General features: G+C 45.4%; 1 protein-coding gene and 1 pseudogene across 2 annotated transcripts; one reads left to right on the top strand and one right to left on the bottom strand.

Moving 5' to 3' along the window:
* Positions 1-3283: 3283 nt before the first annotated feature.
* On the top strand, positions 3284-12523 carry LOC309620196 (myosin-13-like; the record flags this gene model as incomplete). Its single annotated transcript, XM_082376247.1, has 6 exons — positions 3284-3741; positions 8217-8360; positions 8446-8602; positions 10428-10455; positions 11261-11372; positions 12404-12523. The coding sequence occupies exons 1-6, from the start codon at positions 3481-3483 to the stop codon at positions 12521-12523; spliced, it is 822 nt and encodes a 273-aa protein (XP_082232373.1). The 5' UTR covers positions 3284-3480.
* On the bottom strand, positions 4542-7102 carry LOC309620877 (UBX domain-containing protein 4 pseudogene; annotated as a pseudogene). Its single transcript has one exon. The product of its transcript is annotated as a UBX domain-containing protein 4 pseudogene (transcript).
* Positions 12524-18936: the final 6413 nt, after the last annotated feature.

Below are 18936 nucleotides of genomic sequence, written 5' to 3'. Positions count from 1 at the left end.
GTACTAATAGTCATAGTATTCTTCACAGCCATACACTGACAGTGAAAAAGAATTTTTTTTAATTTAAAAAGCCAGCTTCAGGATTTCCCTGGCGGCACAGTGGCTAAGAATCCGCCTGCCAATGCAGGGGACACGGGTTCGAGCCCTGGTCCGGGAAGATCCCACATGCTGCGGAGCAACTAAGCCCGTGAGCCACAACCACTGAGCCCGTGTGCCACAACTACCGAAGCCCGCATGCCTAGAGCCCATGCTCCGCAACAAGAGAAGCCACCACAATTAGAAGCCCGCGCTCCGCAACGAAGAGTAGCGCTCGCCACAACTAGACAAAGCCTGCACGCAGCAACAAAGACCCAACGCAGCCAAAAATAAATGTAAATAAATTAATAATTTTTTTTAAAAGCCAGCTTCATTGAAAAATGACCTAAAATTTGCAACAATGGAAAGTATTAATTTGACTACATCTCAAATGTATCCACATCTTTATAATATTCTACATGATCAAACAGGAAGTCCATGAAAAGCACTCCTTTTGCACACTGGACTTTGACATTTGTCTCAAGGAAAAACACATGTGCAGTTGTCTGAGTTGCAAGATGAACCAGCCACTTGATTCATGAAGCACCATTTTTACTTGAAAGAATGACTAGAGGACAAACTATTGTTTCTCAGACTTGTATATCTGGCACACAGTTTCTCAAAAAGCAGTGAAGTGTGTTTATCCTTTCAAGGAAAACTATTGACAGTATTTTTTACTAATGATATAGTTGAGTTTTCAAGCAAAAATTAAAACTTTGGAAGACTTGTATCTACTATCATTAGCTTGACAACGTCCTAATATTTGAATTTTCTAATGAGATCAGTATTGATATTAATGATTGTGATTTTTTATACTGTATAATGAAACGTGCCAATATTTGGAAGTTCTGTATAATTCAGTGAACAATATTTTCCAAATGATCAATGTATGATGTTTACACATGGGTAAAAGTTTCATTCAAAGTTCAACACAGACCAACAGATCATAATGTTTGTTGATATGGTTTCAGATTCCACATTGCAACTAGCCTTTAAGGAACTACCACAGAAACTACCACGTGTCAAGTTTTGGTATAGTATCTAAAAAGAATTTCCACAATTATGTGAAAGGGCAATTAAAATACTCTTTCCTTTTCCAAATTATATATCTGTGAAAGATTTTCTATATCTACTTTAACCAAAAAACAAAAAACAAAAAACCAAAAAACCATACAGCAACAGACAGAATACAGAAGCAAGCATGAAAACCCATCCATCTTCTACTCAGCAGACATTAAAGTGAGTTGCAAAAATGAAAAACAACGGTACTCTTGCCACTAATTTTTTTGTTTTGGAAAATATAGTCATTTTCATAAAAATATGTCATTAATGTTAACATGCAATGAATTTGATAGGAACTTTAAATGAATTAGATTTTCTCAATTTTGACTTCTAATACCATAAATATTGGTAGATATGACCTGCATAAACCAAACTCACTGGGTTCTCAATGGTTTTTAAGAGTGTGAAGGGGTTCTGAGGAAACAAAGCTTGAGAACTGCTGCTGTCGTAAAACTCACTTAAGCCACAAAAGTAGGGACTATCTTCACAGATGAGGAAACAATATGGATGAATTCTTCCTCTCCACCAGGCAGTAACTGAGAAAATTTAAACCGCATGAAGCCTGCAAGCCAGAGGTCCTCTTTGTGGTGCTATATTGAGTTCCAATCTCTTAACTATGAAAACTTAACCACGAGCACACAGATGGTTCAGCAGAGCCTCTGGCCAAAGTAAAATCGAAATGCAACTTATCCTGAATAAGATCCAGAGGGAAGCAGTTGCTCCTCTTTCTGTAGGACTAGATTCCCCCAGAATCTCAAGGAGGGATATTGAAACAACAGTTACCAACGAAGAGTAATTTCATAAAGTGTAAGATTGAGGGCGGGGGAAGTTCCAAGAGAGAACCATAAAATGTTCAATTTTCCCACTTTTAATAGGAAACATAAAAGGCTTTATTCAAAACATATGACCTATTTCTTAAGAGAGATATGGGGATACATGTGTGTAATTGAACTCCATTTTATGGCCACTTACAGAAGAATGTATGGAAAAGAAAAAGCAGAGAAAGAAAGGGAGAAAGGGAAGAGTTGTGGGGAAAAGAAGTAGAGGGTCAGGAAGGATACGGGAAGAGGTCCAGAGGGAACAGGAAAAGCAAATGCAGATGAGGAAAAGGAACCAGAAAAGTCACACAACCTGCAGGGGCCTTAGAAATGAGCTAGCTTGCTTCTTCATTTTAAGTGAAATTAGTGGCCCAAAGAAGTTAAGTGGTTTGACCAAGTTCGGTGCCGGGACTTTAAGCCAAATTTGTCTAGCTTCTAAGCAAGGAAAACACATAAAGAGAAGGTCTGTGAAAGGGGATTGTTTGGAAAGAAGTGACGGGAGGGATGAGCGGGAGGGTGGACAGAGAGAGAGAGGCAGAAAGATACATAAACACACCATACACGTACATGCACACACACACACACGCTAAGCAGTGAGTTCTAAAGCAGGTATTTAATTAAACACTGTTTGTCACACCCCGACACTGCTACACATAACTAAAGTTTGGAGACCCCTGCCTTAAGCCCAGTACTTCTCAACTCTACTATGCCTAGAAATCACCTGGAGATCTTGTTAAAGTGCAGATTCTGGTTTTGTAATGTGGGGTGGTTCTGAGATTCTGAATGTCTAACAACTCCTCGGTGATGCTGATGCAACGTGTTCAAGGACCACTCTTGGAGTCAGAAGGCCCTACACCAGCAGTTCTCAGAGTGTGGTCCCTGGACCACAATGATGAATTCACCATCAGCTGATGAATGCACCACCAGCATTGCCTAAGAACTTTCTAGAAATGCATATTCTCAGGCCCCATCCCATACCTACTGAATCAGAAGCTCTGGGGGTGAGGCCCAGAAATCTGTGTTTTAACAAGCTCTCCAGGTAATTCTGGTGCATATTAAAGTTTGGAACCATTGCACTAGGCCATAATGTCTCCTATCACCTTGTTGCCTGTAATTGGCTAAACAAGTGTGGCAGTACTTTATGTTCAAGTCATTACTTTTCACTGGGCTATCTGAACTTTCTACTAGGAATTATCAACATTCCAGTAATTCTTTTCAGACACCCTTAAGATTTGGGAATGACACCGAGATCATGAGGCTCAAATGTGACGTGTAATTAAGGAAGTATTTTCTGAGGCCTCCTTTATTAGGCTCAGCTTGTCTTCCTCTAATTGGTTTAGACTTCCACACCTGGAGCTGGACTAAGAGATGTCCCCTCAAACTTTTTTCTTGGAGTAAAATATCTCCTTTAGCTCACCCCCACTTGCCCACTCTAGGCCCCTATACCAGGTCCTGGATTCCTCAGAACGTAGGTTAATCCCAGGAACTTTTGAATCTGGCCCCCTGTCTGAATGGAAATAACAGGATGGAGCTCCCCAAAGCTCCAGATTCAGCAGCCCTGGTCTTCCCAGCCCCTGCAGTCATGAGCTCTGATGCAGAGATGGCCATTTTTGGAGAAGCAGCTCCCTACCTGTGGAAATCAGAGAAGGAGAGAATCGAGGCTCCAAATCGCCCATTTGATTCTAAGAAAGCTTGCTTTGCAGTGGATGATAAGGAATTTTATGTGAAAGGTATGATCCAGAGCAAGGAAAATGACAAAGTCACAGTCGAGACCCTCGACAACCGGGTAAGTGTTGATCTCAGATGTCCTTGCTAACATGGGCATCCCCCTTTGCCTTTGGAGTAGAATAGTAGAAATTGCATGCTGGCCCATAGGAATCTGAAGATAGAACAAGACTCACATTGATCTACTCTGAGTGAAGTCGCAGGTAAAAACTGCCATGGCACGTACCTTTCCTCTGGCTCTTTCCTTCAAGGACTTGGGCTTTGAGAGTTTTTATGATGTTTGCTTTGGAGAAAGGGGAAGGTGGTGGTGGAAGAGTTTGGACTGTTTAAGGGAGAGATTGATACAGATTGCTGCTGGATGGGCGAATATACCAAATAGAACTCTCTAGGCTGCAGAGTGATTTACAGAGGGAGCTCCAGAGGCAATGCCTAATTTAATGCAGAGAATTACAGAGCACCATTCAATTCAATCCTTACTGGACACGCACCATGTCTAGGTCACAGTGTCTATCACTCTGCAAATATGAGCAAATCTCAGTCCCGCTTCCCCAAAGTTTATCATCTAGTGTAGGAATCAAGAGTACACGGTGGGTATGGGGACTTCCCTGGTGGCACAGAGGTTAAGAATCCGCCTGCCGATGCAGGGGACACGGGGTCAATCCCCGGTCCCAGAAGATCCCACATGCCGCGGAGCAACTAAGCCCGTGCGCCACAACTACTGAGCCTGCACTCTAGAGCCCGCGAGCCACAACTACTCAGCCCGTGCACCACAACTACTGAAGCCCGTGTGCCTAGAGCCTGTGCTCTGCAACAAGAGAAGCCATCACAATGAGAAGACCGTGCACCGCAACGAAGAGTAGCCCCCACACGCCACAACTAGAGAAAAGCCCGTGTGCAGTAAGGAAGACCCAACGCAGCCAAAAATAAATAAATAAAATAATTTTTTAAAAAAAGAGTACATGGTAGGTATGAATCGCAGTTCACAAATTCAAGCATACAAGACAGATGATGATGACGATGATGATGATGATGATTGTTATTATTAAACTTAACCTCTGGTGTCAGCCTCTTTTCACAGGGCCGGAAATAAATTTTCTGGAGTTACTATTGGGGTCCCCTCCCCAGAGCCATGCCACATTTTCAGTAATACCACATGGGGTGTCACTGCCCCCCCTGAAGGATTGCTAAGAAACAAGCCCCAGTTTCTTTTTTTTTTTTTTTTTTTGGAAAAGATTTTTTTATCCAGTGTTTAAGTAAGATTAAAAACTACAAGATTTTGCTTGCAGCTGATGAGCAAGAAGAGAAAAGTTAAACCCAAATTATCATCTGATTGGCTAGTTAAAACGCTCTGACTCAAGATCAAATTATTCAGTGACACACCAGTTACTTTGTGTGGGCTGAGGAGCTCTGGAGCAAAACAGCCCTAAACAAAACATATCATCTGAGAGCACAGGGCTAATGGGCATATGAAATACTAAACAAGAAAGCTGATAAAGGGAGGCTGTCGCAGACCTTTTGCTATTTTAGGCTTCTAGCAGTTGCTTACCATATACAAGGACCTAGCAGCCAGTTATTTTATCTCTTGACTTATCTGAGGTTAAACAACTTTAACCCACTAAGCAGGAATAAAGAGACACTTTGTAGATGAGTTGGAAAACATAAAGCAGTCCCACTTCTCCAGTAGAGTTTTAGTTGACTTAAATCATAAGAGAAACAATGATTACTGCACATATTGTCCTTGTCACACTGCATCTGTTGAGTAGAATTTCCATTCCAAGTGTTGTTTTCATCTTCACCATCGTCTTGAGTCCTCAATCTATATATCTTGCCCTCCTTTTTAAAGTCTTCCCCCCGTTTCTCCAGCACTCTTTTTCTGACTGGTTCCCTTTTTTCTGAGTTGCTAGAGGATGCAAGGTTTGAGGATTCCAATGATGCTGCTCTCACCGAGGTCTGTGCAGGAGGAGGATTACTAAATAAGAAGTTGCTAATCAATCTCCAGATGGCAAGGAATGGGTAAAGTACTGTCCCCAAGAATGTCCAAAAGTCGCCACTGGAAGAATGTACCATGGATGTAGTTGGTCTTCCTGCTGGCAACAGTACCACTGAAGCACTTGGGGCAAGTTCCAAATCCAGTAATTTCTTTTTATAATCTTCTTTGGTAAATTCCCTCCTGGGAAACATTGTCGCTAATGAAAAATTACCGTAAGTGTTGCCAACAGTCTGTGCAGCAAACTGCCTTGCTGCTTCTAGAGGAGCATCAGAAGGGAACTGATTTGTGAAGGAAGAACCATCAGGAAGACGGAATTGAATTCTCGCAACACTGCTTCTTTCTGTTGTGGAAGAGTCTCTCTTGACTTCCATTTCTGCCTGTTTGGCCAGCAGGGCTGCAGCTTTAGCAGCTTCTACTTCTTCCTTTGTCTTTGCAAAACGAGCAGCTCTCTCTGCACGGTCCAGTGCAATCTTCTGTTTTATACGCTCTCGAGCTGCCCTATCTTCTGCCTTTTCTCTGTTCCTTTCCTCTAACACACTTTTTGTTAATTCTTCTTCTTGCTTTCTTTTATAATCCAACATTTCTTTTCCAGTTTTCCTCCTCTCAATTTCCTCCTTAATCTCTCTCTGTTCTTCCTCTTTCCTTTTCTCTTCTCTCTTTTCTTCAAGTTTTTTGGTTAGTCTTTCCACTCTGACGGTGAACTCCTCTGTAGGTCTCTGATTTGAACATCCACCAGGCTCTGGAGACACAGTGGCCTGGCCTGAAATTTCTCCTCCTGTTGCAGAATCTGACTTTGTATCAGAAGTGGGTGGTGTCTCACAGAGCTCTACATTTCTGGACTGACAGTTTTCAGAAGTGTTGTTCTGATCAAATGAGGTGGATGGAGTAGAGACTGAACTTTCTCACTGGCCACTATTTGCCACTGATATTTCACCTTTTAACGAGTGCATCTGCCGGACTTTGTGGATTCTGGTAACAAGTTCATCTGCAGGAACACTTCCTGCTATTACTTCCAAGGGAATTCCACTGTCTCCAATAAAGAAACTGGATGGAACACACACTACAGGATAGATCTGTGAAAATTGTAGGCAGGCTTCACTTTTGGTATCGATTTTCACAGCAACAAAACTGTTGGAAGATGCTTCTGTCACTTTCTCATCTTCCCAACTTGCAGCCATCTGTGTAGCCTGTTCATCATCACCTGCCACGAACACCACGAAGACCGCACCGCTCCTCTTGGCCGACGCGACGGCGGCCGGAATGGCGCCCTGGAACCACAGCATCGCTGCCCTCGGGCACAGGCGCTCGCTCGGCGTGTTGCCGCCTCGGTCCCGGAGCCGACCCGCCCTCTCCGTCTTTGGGCCCCCGCGGCCCGCCTCCGGCTCCGCACCGGCGCGCAGGCCCGTCAGCGGCTCCCAGGACGCGTGCAAGCGCGCAGGCCGAGGCGCGCCCCGCGACGCATGACGCCACGCGTCGCCATTGGCAGCGCGCCCCTGTCCTTTGTCTCGTTGGCAAGTCGGTGCGTGTGGGAGCCCGGGAGACCGCAGGCCCTGCAGTCCCAGAAGTGGAAGGAGCGCCCCAGTTTCTGATCCTTCAGGACACACAGATTTTTCCATCTTCCTTATGCTATTTTGGATGTCCCTCTCTCTCTAGTTTAGGGCGGTGGGGCAGAAGGGCTTCCTTTCCTCAAGAGATTTGGTCTATATCAACAAATCTCCTCCCTTTTATCTTTTCGGTAAAACCCTCAAAGCTCTTCTGAGGATTCAGGCTTTTGGAAAACAAACGCTAGAAAGGCTTACAGGCTCTCTCGCTTTTATGCCCTATTTTCTACCTTTCCTGAGTAATGGAGTGCCAGTTGTATGCTTAAAGGGGAGGGAAAACAGAGAGGAGAAAATTAGGTAATAGTCTCAAAATACTGTTCAGGCATGGACCATGCTTCAAGTCCAAATGTTTTAACTATTAGGGCAGCGGTGCAAGGAATTCTGGAAGCCTTGAAAAGACAGGGGAGAGAAGAAACAGGTCATGGAAGAGGTGGCACTTCAGAAGAGCTTTGAAGGTTGCTAGATGTAATTTCAATGTAGATATATTCCAGACAAAGGGACCCACATGAGCAGAGGTATTGAGGTGGAGATTTACAGAATACACTGGAAGAGTTTTTTCCAATCTTCCAAGCTTGATCTCTTTGCAGCACTCATAGCAAATGGGGTAAACAGAGGCAAGCTGCTGTGGCCTTGGCCATCCTGAGTTCCACCTGGCCACCCTGAGGCTGAAGGGCTCTATAACTTTGCACACCTGTAACCCTCTTCTGGCACACAGAATGGCATGCTGACTTGGGGGCATCAGACCAGAATTGGTTATACAGTTTGACCAGTCTTAGATTTATCAAGAACAGTTATTTACGGATCATCTCTGGGCACAGAAATGATCCATAACGTTAACCACGGTAATGGGGTAATCTCACCACAATATCTCACCATTTTCACCCCACTGGTAGGTCACCACATCGGCTCTCCCACTCATCATGTGATTTTCCTCTCAATATCCAGACACTCACTCCGAACAGTGACCAAGTCTTCCCCATGAACCCTCCCAAATTTGACAAGATCGAGGACATGGCCATGATGACCCACCTACACGAGCCAGGAGTGCTGTACAACCTCAAAGAGCGTTACGCAGCCTGGATGATCTACGTGAGTACCCTTCAACCTCTCTTTATTCCATTTCCTTCTCTTAGTAAAGTCAAGATCCATAGGTTGAATTTTCTGATTTTCTCAGACCTACTCAGGCCTCTTCTGTGTCACCGTCAACACCTACCAGTGGCTGCCGGTGTACAACCCTGAGGTGGTGACGGCCTACAGAGGGAAAAAGCGCCAGGAGGCCCCGCCGCACATCTTCTCCATCTCTGACAACGCCTATCAGTTCATGTTGACTGGTGAGTAATTTCTTTAATCCATATTTTAAAAAATAGTTTTAGTGAAGTATTCAAGTCCTTTAACTGCACTGGTTCTTAGTTAATTACTCGAGCCCTTCACAGGCTTTGGTCATCCAAACGGTGCAATGACCAAAGTGACCTCAGTAGATTCAGAGGATGTCAGGATGGAAAGCCAGGGGCGCAGTATCTTCCATTACCAGTCACGGTTCTTAAGCCAGAGCTTGGGACTGAAGCCACACTAAGTACATGCTTCTCTGGGGGTGGATGTGAAGCACAAGGAGATGCGCTGCCCCCACCTCCAAAGAAACCCCCAACAGGAGCACACTTGGAAGAGAGACTATATTAGTAGCCACTTAGGAATGCAAAGTTGGAGAAATGGGCACAGCAACTTCCCTTCACCTGTTTTCTCAGGCTCCCTCTTTCTCCTCCTTAAATTTCCAGAATAGCAGATGAAATAGCAGAGATGTGGTAATACTGTCACCCTTGTCATGCCTAACATCACTTCGGTCTGTTCCACTTTCACCTAATTTGACTTGGTGCAGAGAGAAGAAGTAGAAGCAAGCATCTGAGATCTGAAGATGCTTAAAAGTCATCCAGAACAATGTTGCCCAAACTTCAGCCATTCCAATGTCACATTCGCAATCCTGGCCATTTCTGCATATTTAAAATCTTTCCTTATAGTGACTGAAGTTCCGTCCATTTCAAAAAGGAAGAATAGGGAATTCCCTGGCGGTCCAATGGTTAAGATTCTGTGCTTCCACTGCAAGGGACACGGATTCGATACCTGGTCAGGGAACTAAGATCCCACATGCCACGTGGCGTGGCCAAAAATAAAAATAAAATAGGAACCGAACAAATCTGCCCTTTGATCTGGAGGAAAACTATTTTTTAAAAAAAGGAAGAATAATATCACTATTAGTATTAGTTTCTTAGGACTGCCGTAACCAAGTACTACACACTGGGTGGCCTAAGCAACAGAAATGCATTGTGTCACAGCTCTGGAGCCTGGAAGTCTGAGATCAAGGTGTCAGCAGGGTTGGTTCCCTCTGAGGGCCGAGAGGGAGAATGTGGTCCAGGCCACTCTCCCAGCTTCCGGTGGTTTGCTGGCCATCCTTGCCATCCCTTGGCTTATAGAATCATCACCTTGATCTGCACTTTCATCTTCACATTGTGTTCTCATCTGTCTCCAAATTTCTCTTTTTATAAGGACACCAGTCATATTGGATTAGGGGCCCACCTCCTCCAGTATGACCTCATCTTCACTAATTACATCTGCAATGACCCTATTTCCAAATAAGGTCACATTTTGAGGTACTGGGGGTTAGTTAGGGCCTCAACATATTAGTTTGTTGGGGGGAACACAATTCAACCTATAACACTCTTGTAAATGGAAAACCACGGTCACTGTCCACAAGTAGAAAGTAAAGGTGAAAGAAAAAGGCAATGACAACAAATCAGTGTCCATAAATTCTAATTAGAAGCTGTGGCTTCTTACAAGTTCTAAGTCTGAGACTTGCTTTCTTTGTTGAAAAGGGAGATAAGAAAGCGCTATTGAGGAGGTAAAGATCTGTGAACACGAATAACTTCCACACTGTGGGACTCACCGTTCACTTCCCATGCTGCCCACGTTACACATCCAGCATTTGGGAAATCTGCACAAACTGTCTCCAAGAAGATTCGACATGCCCAAATCATCACACCACTAGTTAATGGCAAAGCCAGAACTAGAACTCATGGGCTCTGTCTACCCCCAATGTTGCCTGATTTGTATATCCTGCCTGTATCTTGTTTATTTATTCTGTCCTGCTTCCTTCTGCATTTCTAGATCGAGACAACCAGTCCGTCCTCATCGCGTGAGTAACCTGTGTTGTTGCCATGATGACTTGGAAGGGGCTGTCCATTCCTTCTGCTCTCCTTTAGCTCACTTACTTTTTTAAAAAAATTTATTTTATTGAAGTATACTTGATTTACAATGTTGTATTAATGTCTGCTGTACAGCAAAGTGATTCAGTTATACATATATATTCCTTTTCATATTCTTTTCCATTTTGTTTTATCACAAGGTATTGAATATAGTTCCCTGTGCAATGCAGTAGGACCTTGTTGGTTATGCATTCTATATCTAATAGTTTGCATCTACTCATCCCAAACTCTCAATCCATTTGTCCTCCATTCCCCCTTTCCTTGGTCCCCTTGGCAATTACAAGTCTGTTCTCTATGTCTGTGTATCTCACTTTATTTTATTTTATTTTACTTTATTATATTTTATTTATTTTGGGGTGTGTCGGGTCTTAGTTGCAGCACTCGGGATCTTTTGTTGGGGCGCGTGGGCTCTTCGCTGTGGTGTACAGGCTTCTCTCTAGTTGTGGCGGGCGGGTTTTCTCTTCTCTAGTTGTGGCACGCAGGCTCCAGAGTGCGTGGGCTCTGTAGTTGTGGCACGCAGGCACCAGAGCACGTGGGCTCTGTAGTTTGTGGCACGTGGGCTCTAATTGAGGTGCGCAAGCTCAGTAGTTATGGCGTGCGGGCTCGGTTGCCCCGCGGCATGTGGGATCTTATTTCCCTGACCAGTGATTGAACCCGCGTCCCTTGCATTGCAAGGCGGGTTCTTTACCACTGGACCACCAGGGAAGTCCCTCTCACTTACTTTTAAATCAACAGCGGAGAATCCGGGGCTGGGAAGACAGTGAACACCAAGCGTGTGATCCAGCACTTTGCAGCAATTGCGGTCACTGGGGAGAAGAGGAAGGAGCAGCGGCCGGGCAAGTTGCAGGTGAGCAGCTTCCTGCACCTGGAAGGCTTGCTGGAATGACTATAACTGAAACCCCAGGTGAGCCCCAAGTGTCTGCAGGGCTTTGTGCACAGCACGAGGTCCTGCCCCAGGGGGTGTTTACCGGGTAAGGCAGGAAATGGCTCCACCTTGTGGACTCGGGCTCTAGCACCAGTTCCATCAGCAACAGCCGAGTGACCTTGAACAACTCCACATCCTCCTTTGGAGAAGGAATGGTTTAGGCCAGTGGTTCTCAAACTGGAGTGCACGTCAGAATCACCAGGAGGGTTCGTTAACAACGGATTGCTGGTCCCCAGGCCCAGAATTTCTGACTGAAATTCCTGTCTCACATTCAAAATCCTGGCATGTTGCATTTCTGTCATGTTCCCATTGTTCATGCCCTGTCCAGGGATCACACTTTGAGAACCACTGGGCTGGACAGTAGTTTCCAAACAGCTCTGAAGTCAGAAAGGCAAGCAATCATGTGGGGAAGGGGGAAAGGTGAAAACTCTGCTTTCTATAAGTAGATTTCTACGTAATAATTCTCACAAAATATTTTATGCAACTTAAACATTTTTTTTGAGAACCACTGTTTCTATCATATGGGTCACTTTCATTGCTCACAGTCTGTTTCTACTTCTGAACCCGAATATCTGTATAAATGGGTCCTGGTGCATGCAGGAACAGAGGTCTATATTTTACAAATCCATAATTTATGATAAAATGTTATCAGAAAAGAAAGGCCATCTGGGAGATTGAGAGGTAGCGGGTAGGGCTCCAACCTGGAATCTGGTGTGGCCAGAAGCCACTTTGATGCTGTGCTAAGACTCCTTCTACGATGGGACCTTGAAGCCTCCTTGGGTGGGGTGGGGATGGGCCTGTGGGTACTCAGCACAACTGTACCTGTCACCAGCCTGAGCTGGGCGACATCTCTCCCTGGGACCTTCCCAGAGCATCCACACTTTTGAGTCACTGGGAAGTTACTTCGGAAGACGTCCAAAGTCCTCTCTTTTCCTCTTCTCACTTATTATTAGGGAACCCTGGAAGACCAGATCATCCAGGCCAACCCCCTCCTGGAGGCCTTTGGAAATGTCAAGACCGTGAGGAATGACAACTCCTTAAGATTCGTTAAGACTCAGTCCAATTGTCAATGACCCCCAGGAAGAAAACCCTCTCCTCCAATGCTGAATATGAAAAATGGCCACATAAACTAGGATATACCTGGCCTTAGTCTACCCCCAAGCGCTTCAGATCAAGCTGCCCAACCGGGATATTCTGATAACCCTTCAAAGAACATTTTGTCTTATTCCCAGCCGAAGGAAGATTTAGCTGTCCTTCCCTAACTAATCAGCATCACCTCAGAGCCTCCTGAAGTCACAATGATTCAAGATTCAAATTCCACAATTACAAAATGACTTCTCTATGCTAAAATTGGTCTCTTCAGGTGGAAGCATTTTAAAATACATAAATCCATTGAACAGTATCCACTGACTTATTAGCCATGAAAACCTTAGTGTGAAGTTAGTTAGCAGATCTGACCTTCTCCAAGTCAGGAGGTGCTGGGAGGAGGGAAAACCTGGTGGAGGCAGCAGAGCTCAAAAATTGGGAAGAAGTTGATACTGAAGATACTGAAGGATATGTCCCATCCTTCAATGTTTCACTTAGGATTAGCTCAACCAAAGAGGCATTTACTTCCGACACTGGCAAATAAACAAGTATCCAGTCTCCTATCTAATTTCACTGGCCAGTAGAGCAAGTACCCAGAGGCACTTGCATTCAGCAGCTAGAACTCCTGAAGAGCGAACACATAATTCACATAAACCTACACTGGTCCTTCATTAACTCTTCTTAGGCTTCATTCAGAGAATACTGAGAATACTACTGAGTATGTACTACATTCCAGGGTCTGTGGGTGAACAAGCAAGGCAATATTTTTGCCCTCCAATTGGCTCACAGAGTGGTAGCGACCAATTAAGCAGATGATGTAAGAAGGGAGTATACACACGCACATATATACTATATATAATTTCACCCCTCACTCCCCAAGATTGGGGGAACCCAAGTGCTGAGTGGGTCTTTGGGGAGCCAGGAGGCCTGGCCTGGGGGCTAGGTTTGCATGTAGTAAGTAGTAAGGAAAACTGAGGCAAGAAATCTCAGAAGTAACATCCAGAGGCAAAAAAGAAGTCAGATAGTCCAACCAGGTTATCAGTTCAAAGGTGTTACAAAGAGTTTGAGCAGGATAAAGACCAAGGAGACAGTCAGGTGTGAGGTGGTCCCAAACAGAGACTTGAGAGGGAGCCTGCAGGCATCCCCAGAGCTGTGGGAACAGGGCCAGGTGCTTTGGGCAGAGCTACCTGAGTCTTGGCTGAGCCGGCGTGGGGACCAGATGCCAAGCAAACAGAGAGGAGGAAGGTCCTCATGCTTCTGGCATCACCTCCTCCGTGAGCCTACACAGCCCACCCATCCTCAGTAGTACCTAACAGAAGCTGGCTACAGTACCATAGAAAGAAAATAACTGTGTTTTTCAATCTGTCTTTGGACAGGGGACGTTCATTCGCATTCACTTTGGAGCCGCAGGAAAGCTGGTGTCAGCGGACATTGAAACCTGTGAGTCCAAACACTCTATCTGGCACCTTGGCTTTGGCCACAGAGGCATCTCCTGGGGACCCTAAAATCACATCGTTTTTTGTTATCTTAGATCTCTTAGAAAAATCCAGGGTGGCATTTCAGTTATCCCGTGAGAGAGGCTATCATATTTTTTACCAAATCATGTCAAACAAGAAGCCGGAACTTATGGGTAAGTTCCTTGGTTATCATTCTCATCTTCCAAATCGATCACATTGGAAAAAAACTCAGAGTCAGTTGTGCATAAGATGCTAAAGGGATCCTTCTGCTTCACAGACCTGCTTCTCATTTCAACCAACCCCTTTGACTTCCCCTTTGTGAGCCAAGGAGAGGTCACCGTGGCCAGTATTGATGACAGTGAGGAACTGTTGGCCACTGATGTATTTTGTGTGTTTATTTACTTACATAAGGAATTGTTGAATTTATGAACTGAGAGGTACCCATGATCTCAGGAGGAAGCTGGGATGCAGGGATGCTCAGTGATTAGACCCAAGAGCTCAGAGAATTAGTACAGATCACACCCCTCCCCCACTTGGTTCCATTTCAGAAGATTCCAGGAAATGGGAATACAGAAAGTTCTCCAAAATAGGCCTTCAGTTCGATTCTCCAGCTTTTTAGAGTAAATGTTTGCATGGATAAGGTCTTTAAAGTTTTTGTTGGAAGTTTTCAGGGTACAAAACCATCTACATGGTTCTTTTAAGAAAATCTAGAAAATACAAAAAAGTCTAAAGCAGGAGAAAAACAGTCCCGCTCTGCAGCAGCCATTCCATTCCTCCGGTTACCTGCCACCTCCGGCTCACAGTAGTCACCCACCTCCTCAACACACCTGTCAGGCCTCTGGCCTTTAGCTTTGGGGAGTATCTCCAGGGTCAATAACCGTAATATTAACTAAGTGCATTGAGCACTCACGCATGCTAGGAACTGAGAAAAGAGCTTTGCCTCAACAAAACCTCTGGGATCAGCACCACTGCTACCCCCGTTTCATAAAGGTAGAAGCTGAGTCTTAGAAAAATAACACACGATTTGCACGAAGACAGTTTGTAAACGACGGTCTGAACCCAGATCTGCCCAACCCCAGAACTTGCATTTTTAACCCTAACCCTAACCCTAACCCCTAACCCTAACCCCTAACCCTAACCCTAAACCTAATTGTCTAACCCTAACCCTAACCCTAAACCCTAACCCTAAACCCTAAACCCTAACCCTAAACCCTTACCCTAACCCTAAACCCTAACCCTAACCCTAACAACCCTAACCTTAACCCTAACCCGAACCCTAACCCTAACCCTCTAACCCTAAACCTAACCCTAAACCCTAACCCTAACCCTAAACCCTAACCCTAACCCTAACAACCCTAACCTTAACCCTAACCCGAACCCTAACCCTAACCCTCTAACCCTAACCCTAACCCTAAACCCTAAACCCTAACCCTAACCCTAAACCCTAACCCCTAACCCTAAACCCTAACCCTAAACCCTAAACCCTAACCCTAACGACCCTGACCCTGACCCTGACCCTGGCCCTGGCCCTAACCCTAACCCTAACCTCATAGTGTTGCTGACCCTTCCATTGATATAATTGTATGTAATTGAACTTATTCAATATATCTATTAAACATCTGCCCTCTGCCCAAGGTGGGCAACACCCTCCCAGGTGTTGGAAATGCAATGAAAATACTCCATAAGGTGCGCACCTGGTGGGCACATTGTTAACAAAAGGCTTTTACATTTTCACCAGTAGTTTCTCCTTAAGGTCATCACTTGCCAATTAATGACCATGCTGTTTAGGAAGCTCATTAAACACCCAGGAGTCACGGTTCCCTGCAGGCTCTCCCGTTCTCCCTCGGGCACTCTTCCACCCTCTCTAGGTTTCAGTTTCCAGGAACTCGAGCCTATTGAGAGAGTGCGGAAATAGCTAATCTGGTTTTTGGATGATAGACCATAAACCAGATTTAAAGAAAAATATGTCGTTGCTGGTTTTCATTCAAACAGACAGGTATAATGAAGAAAGGAACCCCTCTGGCCCTCCAGGAGTTGCCTGGGAACCTAGTCTGCGAAATACTTATACATCAAGAGATGGCTCTGAGCTGGAATTCTACAAAAGAAGAGTAGAGCAACCCAGTACAGCTTTATACCCCCTCAGCCGCAGGAGGAGAATGGCTGCAGGCTACTGAAAGCCAGCAGCATTGACAAATTAACTCCCCCCAGCCTTTGCCAAACTACAGTGGTACCTCTGAGTTCTCTGTTTCCTTCTCTATTCTGACTCTTTTCTCAATAAATCCACATTTCTTAATATAGTGTCACAGTGGAAGCAAAACAGACCTTCAATTTTCAGACCTCAATTTATAAAGCAAAGGTTCTAGGGGTTTTGTTTTTAAATTAAAGGACCACATCATTTGAAAATTGTACAGGTTCTAATTCTTCAGTTCCAAGACACCAAACACACTGCATGCGGTCCCCATGGAAAGGCCCCTCTCAGCAGAAGCGCCACCGATTCCACAATGAAAGGGCAGCAAGGTGCCCTTCTCCCTTCTCTGCTGCCTGGATGGCCCCCATGTTTTTCAATCCATGCCCCCTGGCAAGTTTCTAAGGTGCAATTCTGAGACCCTTCCCTTTCCCATCCCAGCAGGTGGCCAAGGGCCGGCCCGGGCTGGACACGTGCAGGAAGCAGAGCTGGGCCAGCTGGCCAGAGTGGGGTTTGGGGGTTCTCAGCAGGAGAAATCACCATGCAGGATAAATCCCTTGGCCTTGCCATAAGCCAAGGGCAAGTCTCTCAGGGCTACGGGCCCTCTCAGGTTCTCCTTGCAGATACCTCGCATGGGGCACTTGGCTACTTGGGAAAACCGCGCGGGAGTGAGCTTTACACCAGCAGATGCTTTGTAAAATTGAACGGGGTAGGCTTGGGCCTGTCCTCAAAGCCTCTACTCAAAGGCGAGCCCTTCCTGCGGCAGCCAGGTTAGGGGGCTCCGCGACTGTGCCGAACAGCTCTGGTGTGAGTCGTGGTTCCCTCCTCCACCCACCCCCACGAGCCCCCGTCCCCTTACCTGAGGCCCGCGGCCCTCCGCTCCGCGCTCGGATGCCGCTGGGGTGCCAGAGACCCACGGGAGGGGTCGTTCCCGGCCGGCGCCGCGTCCGCGCGGCACAGCACGGTCTCGGCACTCCAGGCACGGCGCCTGGGGCCGGGCGTCCCCTCTCCTGTGAGCGCGAGGCAGGAAGCGGCGCCCCTGCGAGGCCGCTAGCGATGCCCCGGCGCGCGGGCCCCTGCGGCGCGGAGACCGCTCCAGGCTGGACTCAGCGAGGCCAAGGCCACCAGGACGAGCGCTTGCCGGGACCCGGCTCGGGCGGCGGAGCTGCAGGCCCCCACAAACAACCCAGTTTTTTAAATGGAAAAAGGACTTGAAAAGACCCTTCTCCAGATAAGACATACAAATGGTCAACAAACACCTGAAGAGATGTTAAACATCGTTAGTCACGATGGAAATGCACATTAATACCACAACGCCATACCCCTCCACAAACACTAGAAGGCCTATAATCAAGAGAATTAAAAATAACAAATTTTGGCAAAAATGTAGAGACATTGATACAGAGTTTCCCATGGGGAAAATGAATCGGTCCAGGAGATGGATGGTGAGAATATTTGTACAACAATGTGAATGTAGTTAATGCCACAGAACTGTATACTCAAAATGGTTTAAATGGTAAATGTTACTTTTAATCACAATGAAAAGAATGAATGAAGCACTGATGATACATGTTAGAACATGGATGAACACTGAAAACATTCTAAGTCAAAGAGCTCATGCAGAAAAGGTCACCCAGGTCATACTTAGCTCGTGTGTTTTAAATCCATAAAGGTTTTGAAAATGAGGGAAAGTCTCAATAATGGTTTCAGAAAAAGAAAACTGGATCAGAATGGGAAAAGACATTTCCATAGAGTTGCGGAGATGGTGAATGTTGAAGTGGGCCCGTGGATAGGATTATAAGGTAGAACCATAAAATTTTGTCTTTGGGTCTTTATGTTCTGGTTCCCTGGGAGAGGACCCCAGTATTGCATAAAACACACTGGAGTAGTTTATGTGAGGTGGTGTATTTTGTACTGCTACTTATAGTTTTTTTATACACTTGAAATTACTGAGGAGTACATTACTTTTCAAAAGAACCAGGTCAAAACCATGCCCCAAAAAAGCAGAGAAGACATCCAACTTCATAATAGAGGCCAAGCCTTAACCAGATGCGGTTCACCTAAAGTGGTGACGCTCATCATTCTTGTAGGGTCCACGCGTTATTAACAGGCACCATGGGAAGGTTATATTAGGAGCCACTGTGTCTTGGGTGCTGTGGATGACCTGGCTGTAGTAGAAACAGTGGGATTTCTGAATTCTAGTCTCCCACATCAAACCACCAAAAACCTGTTAGAACTAATAAACGAATTTAGTAAAGCTGCAGGGTAAAAAATCAGTACACAAAAATCACTTCTCTTTCTTTCTTTTTTTTTATAAATTTTTAAAAAAATATTTATTTATTTATCTTTGGCTGCATTGGGTCTTCGTTGCTGTGCACGGACTTTCTCTAGCTGCGGCAAGCAGGTGCTACTCTTCGTTGCGGTGCACGGGCTTCTCATTGCGGTGGCTTCTCTTGTTGTGGAGCACGGGCTGTAAGACAGCAGGCTTCAGTAGTTGTGGCACACGACCTCAGCAGTTGTCGCTCGCGGGCTCCAGAGCACAGGCTCAGTAGTTGTGGCGCACGGGCTTAGTTGTTCCGAAGCATGTGGGATCTTCCCAGACCAGGGCTCGAACCCGTGTTCCCTGTATTGGCAGGCAGATTCTTAACCACTGAGCCACAAAGGAAGCCCTAAAAATCACTTGTCTTTCTATACACTAATAATGTGCCATCAGAAAGAGAAATGAAGAAAACAATCCCATTTACAATTGCATCTAAAA

This window comes from Balaenoptera borealis (genome assembly GCF_965194805.1).
Source record: "Balaenoptera borealis genome assembly, chromosome: X".
NCBI classification, from domain to species: domain Eukaryota; kingdom Metazoa; phylum Chordata; class Mammalia; order Artiodactyla; family Balaenopteridae; genus Balaenoptera; species Balaenoptera borealis.
Note: the sequence above shows the minus strand (reverse complement) of the source record. Positions and strands in the feature narration are given on the sequence as shown.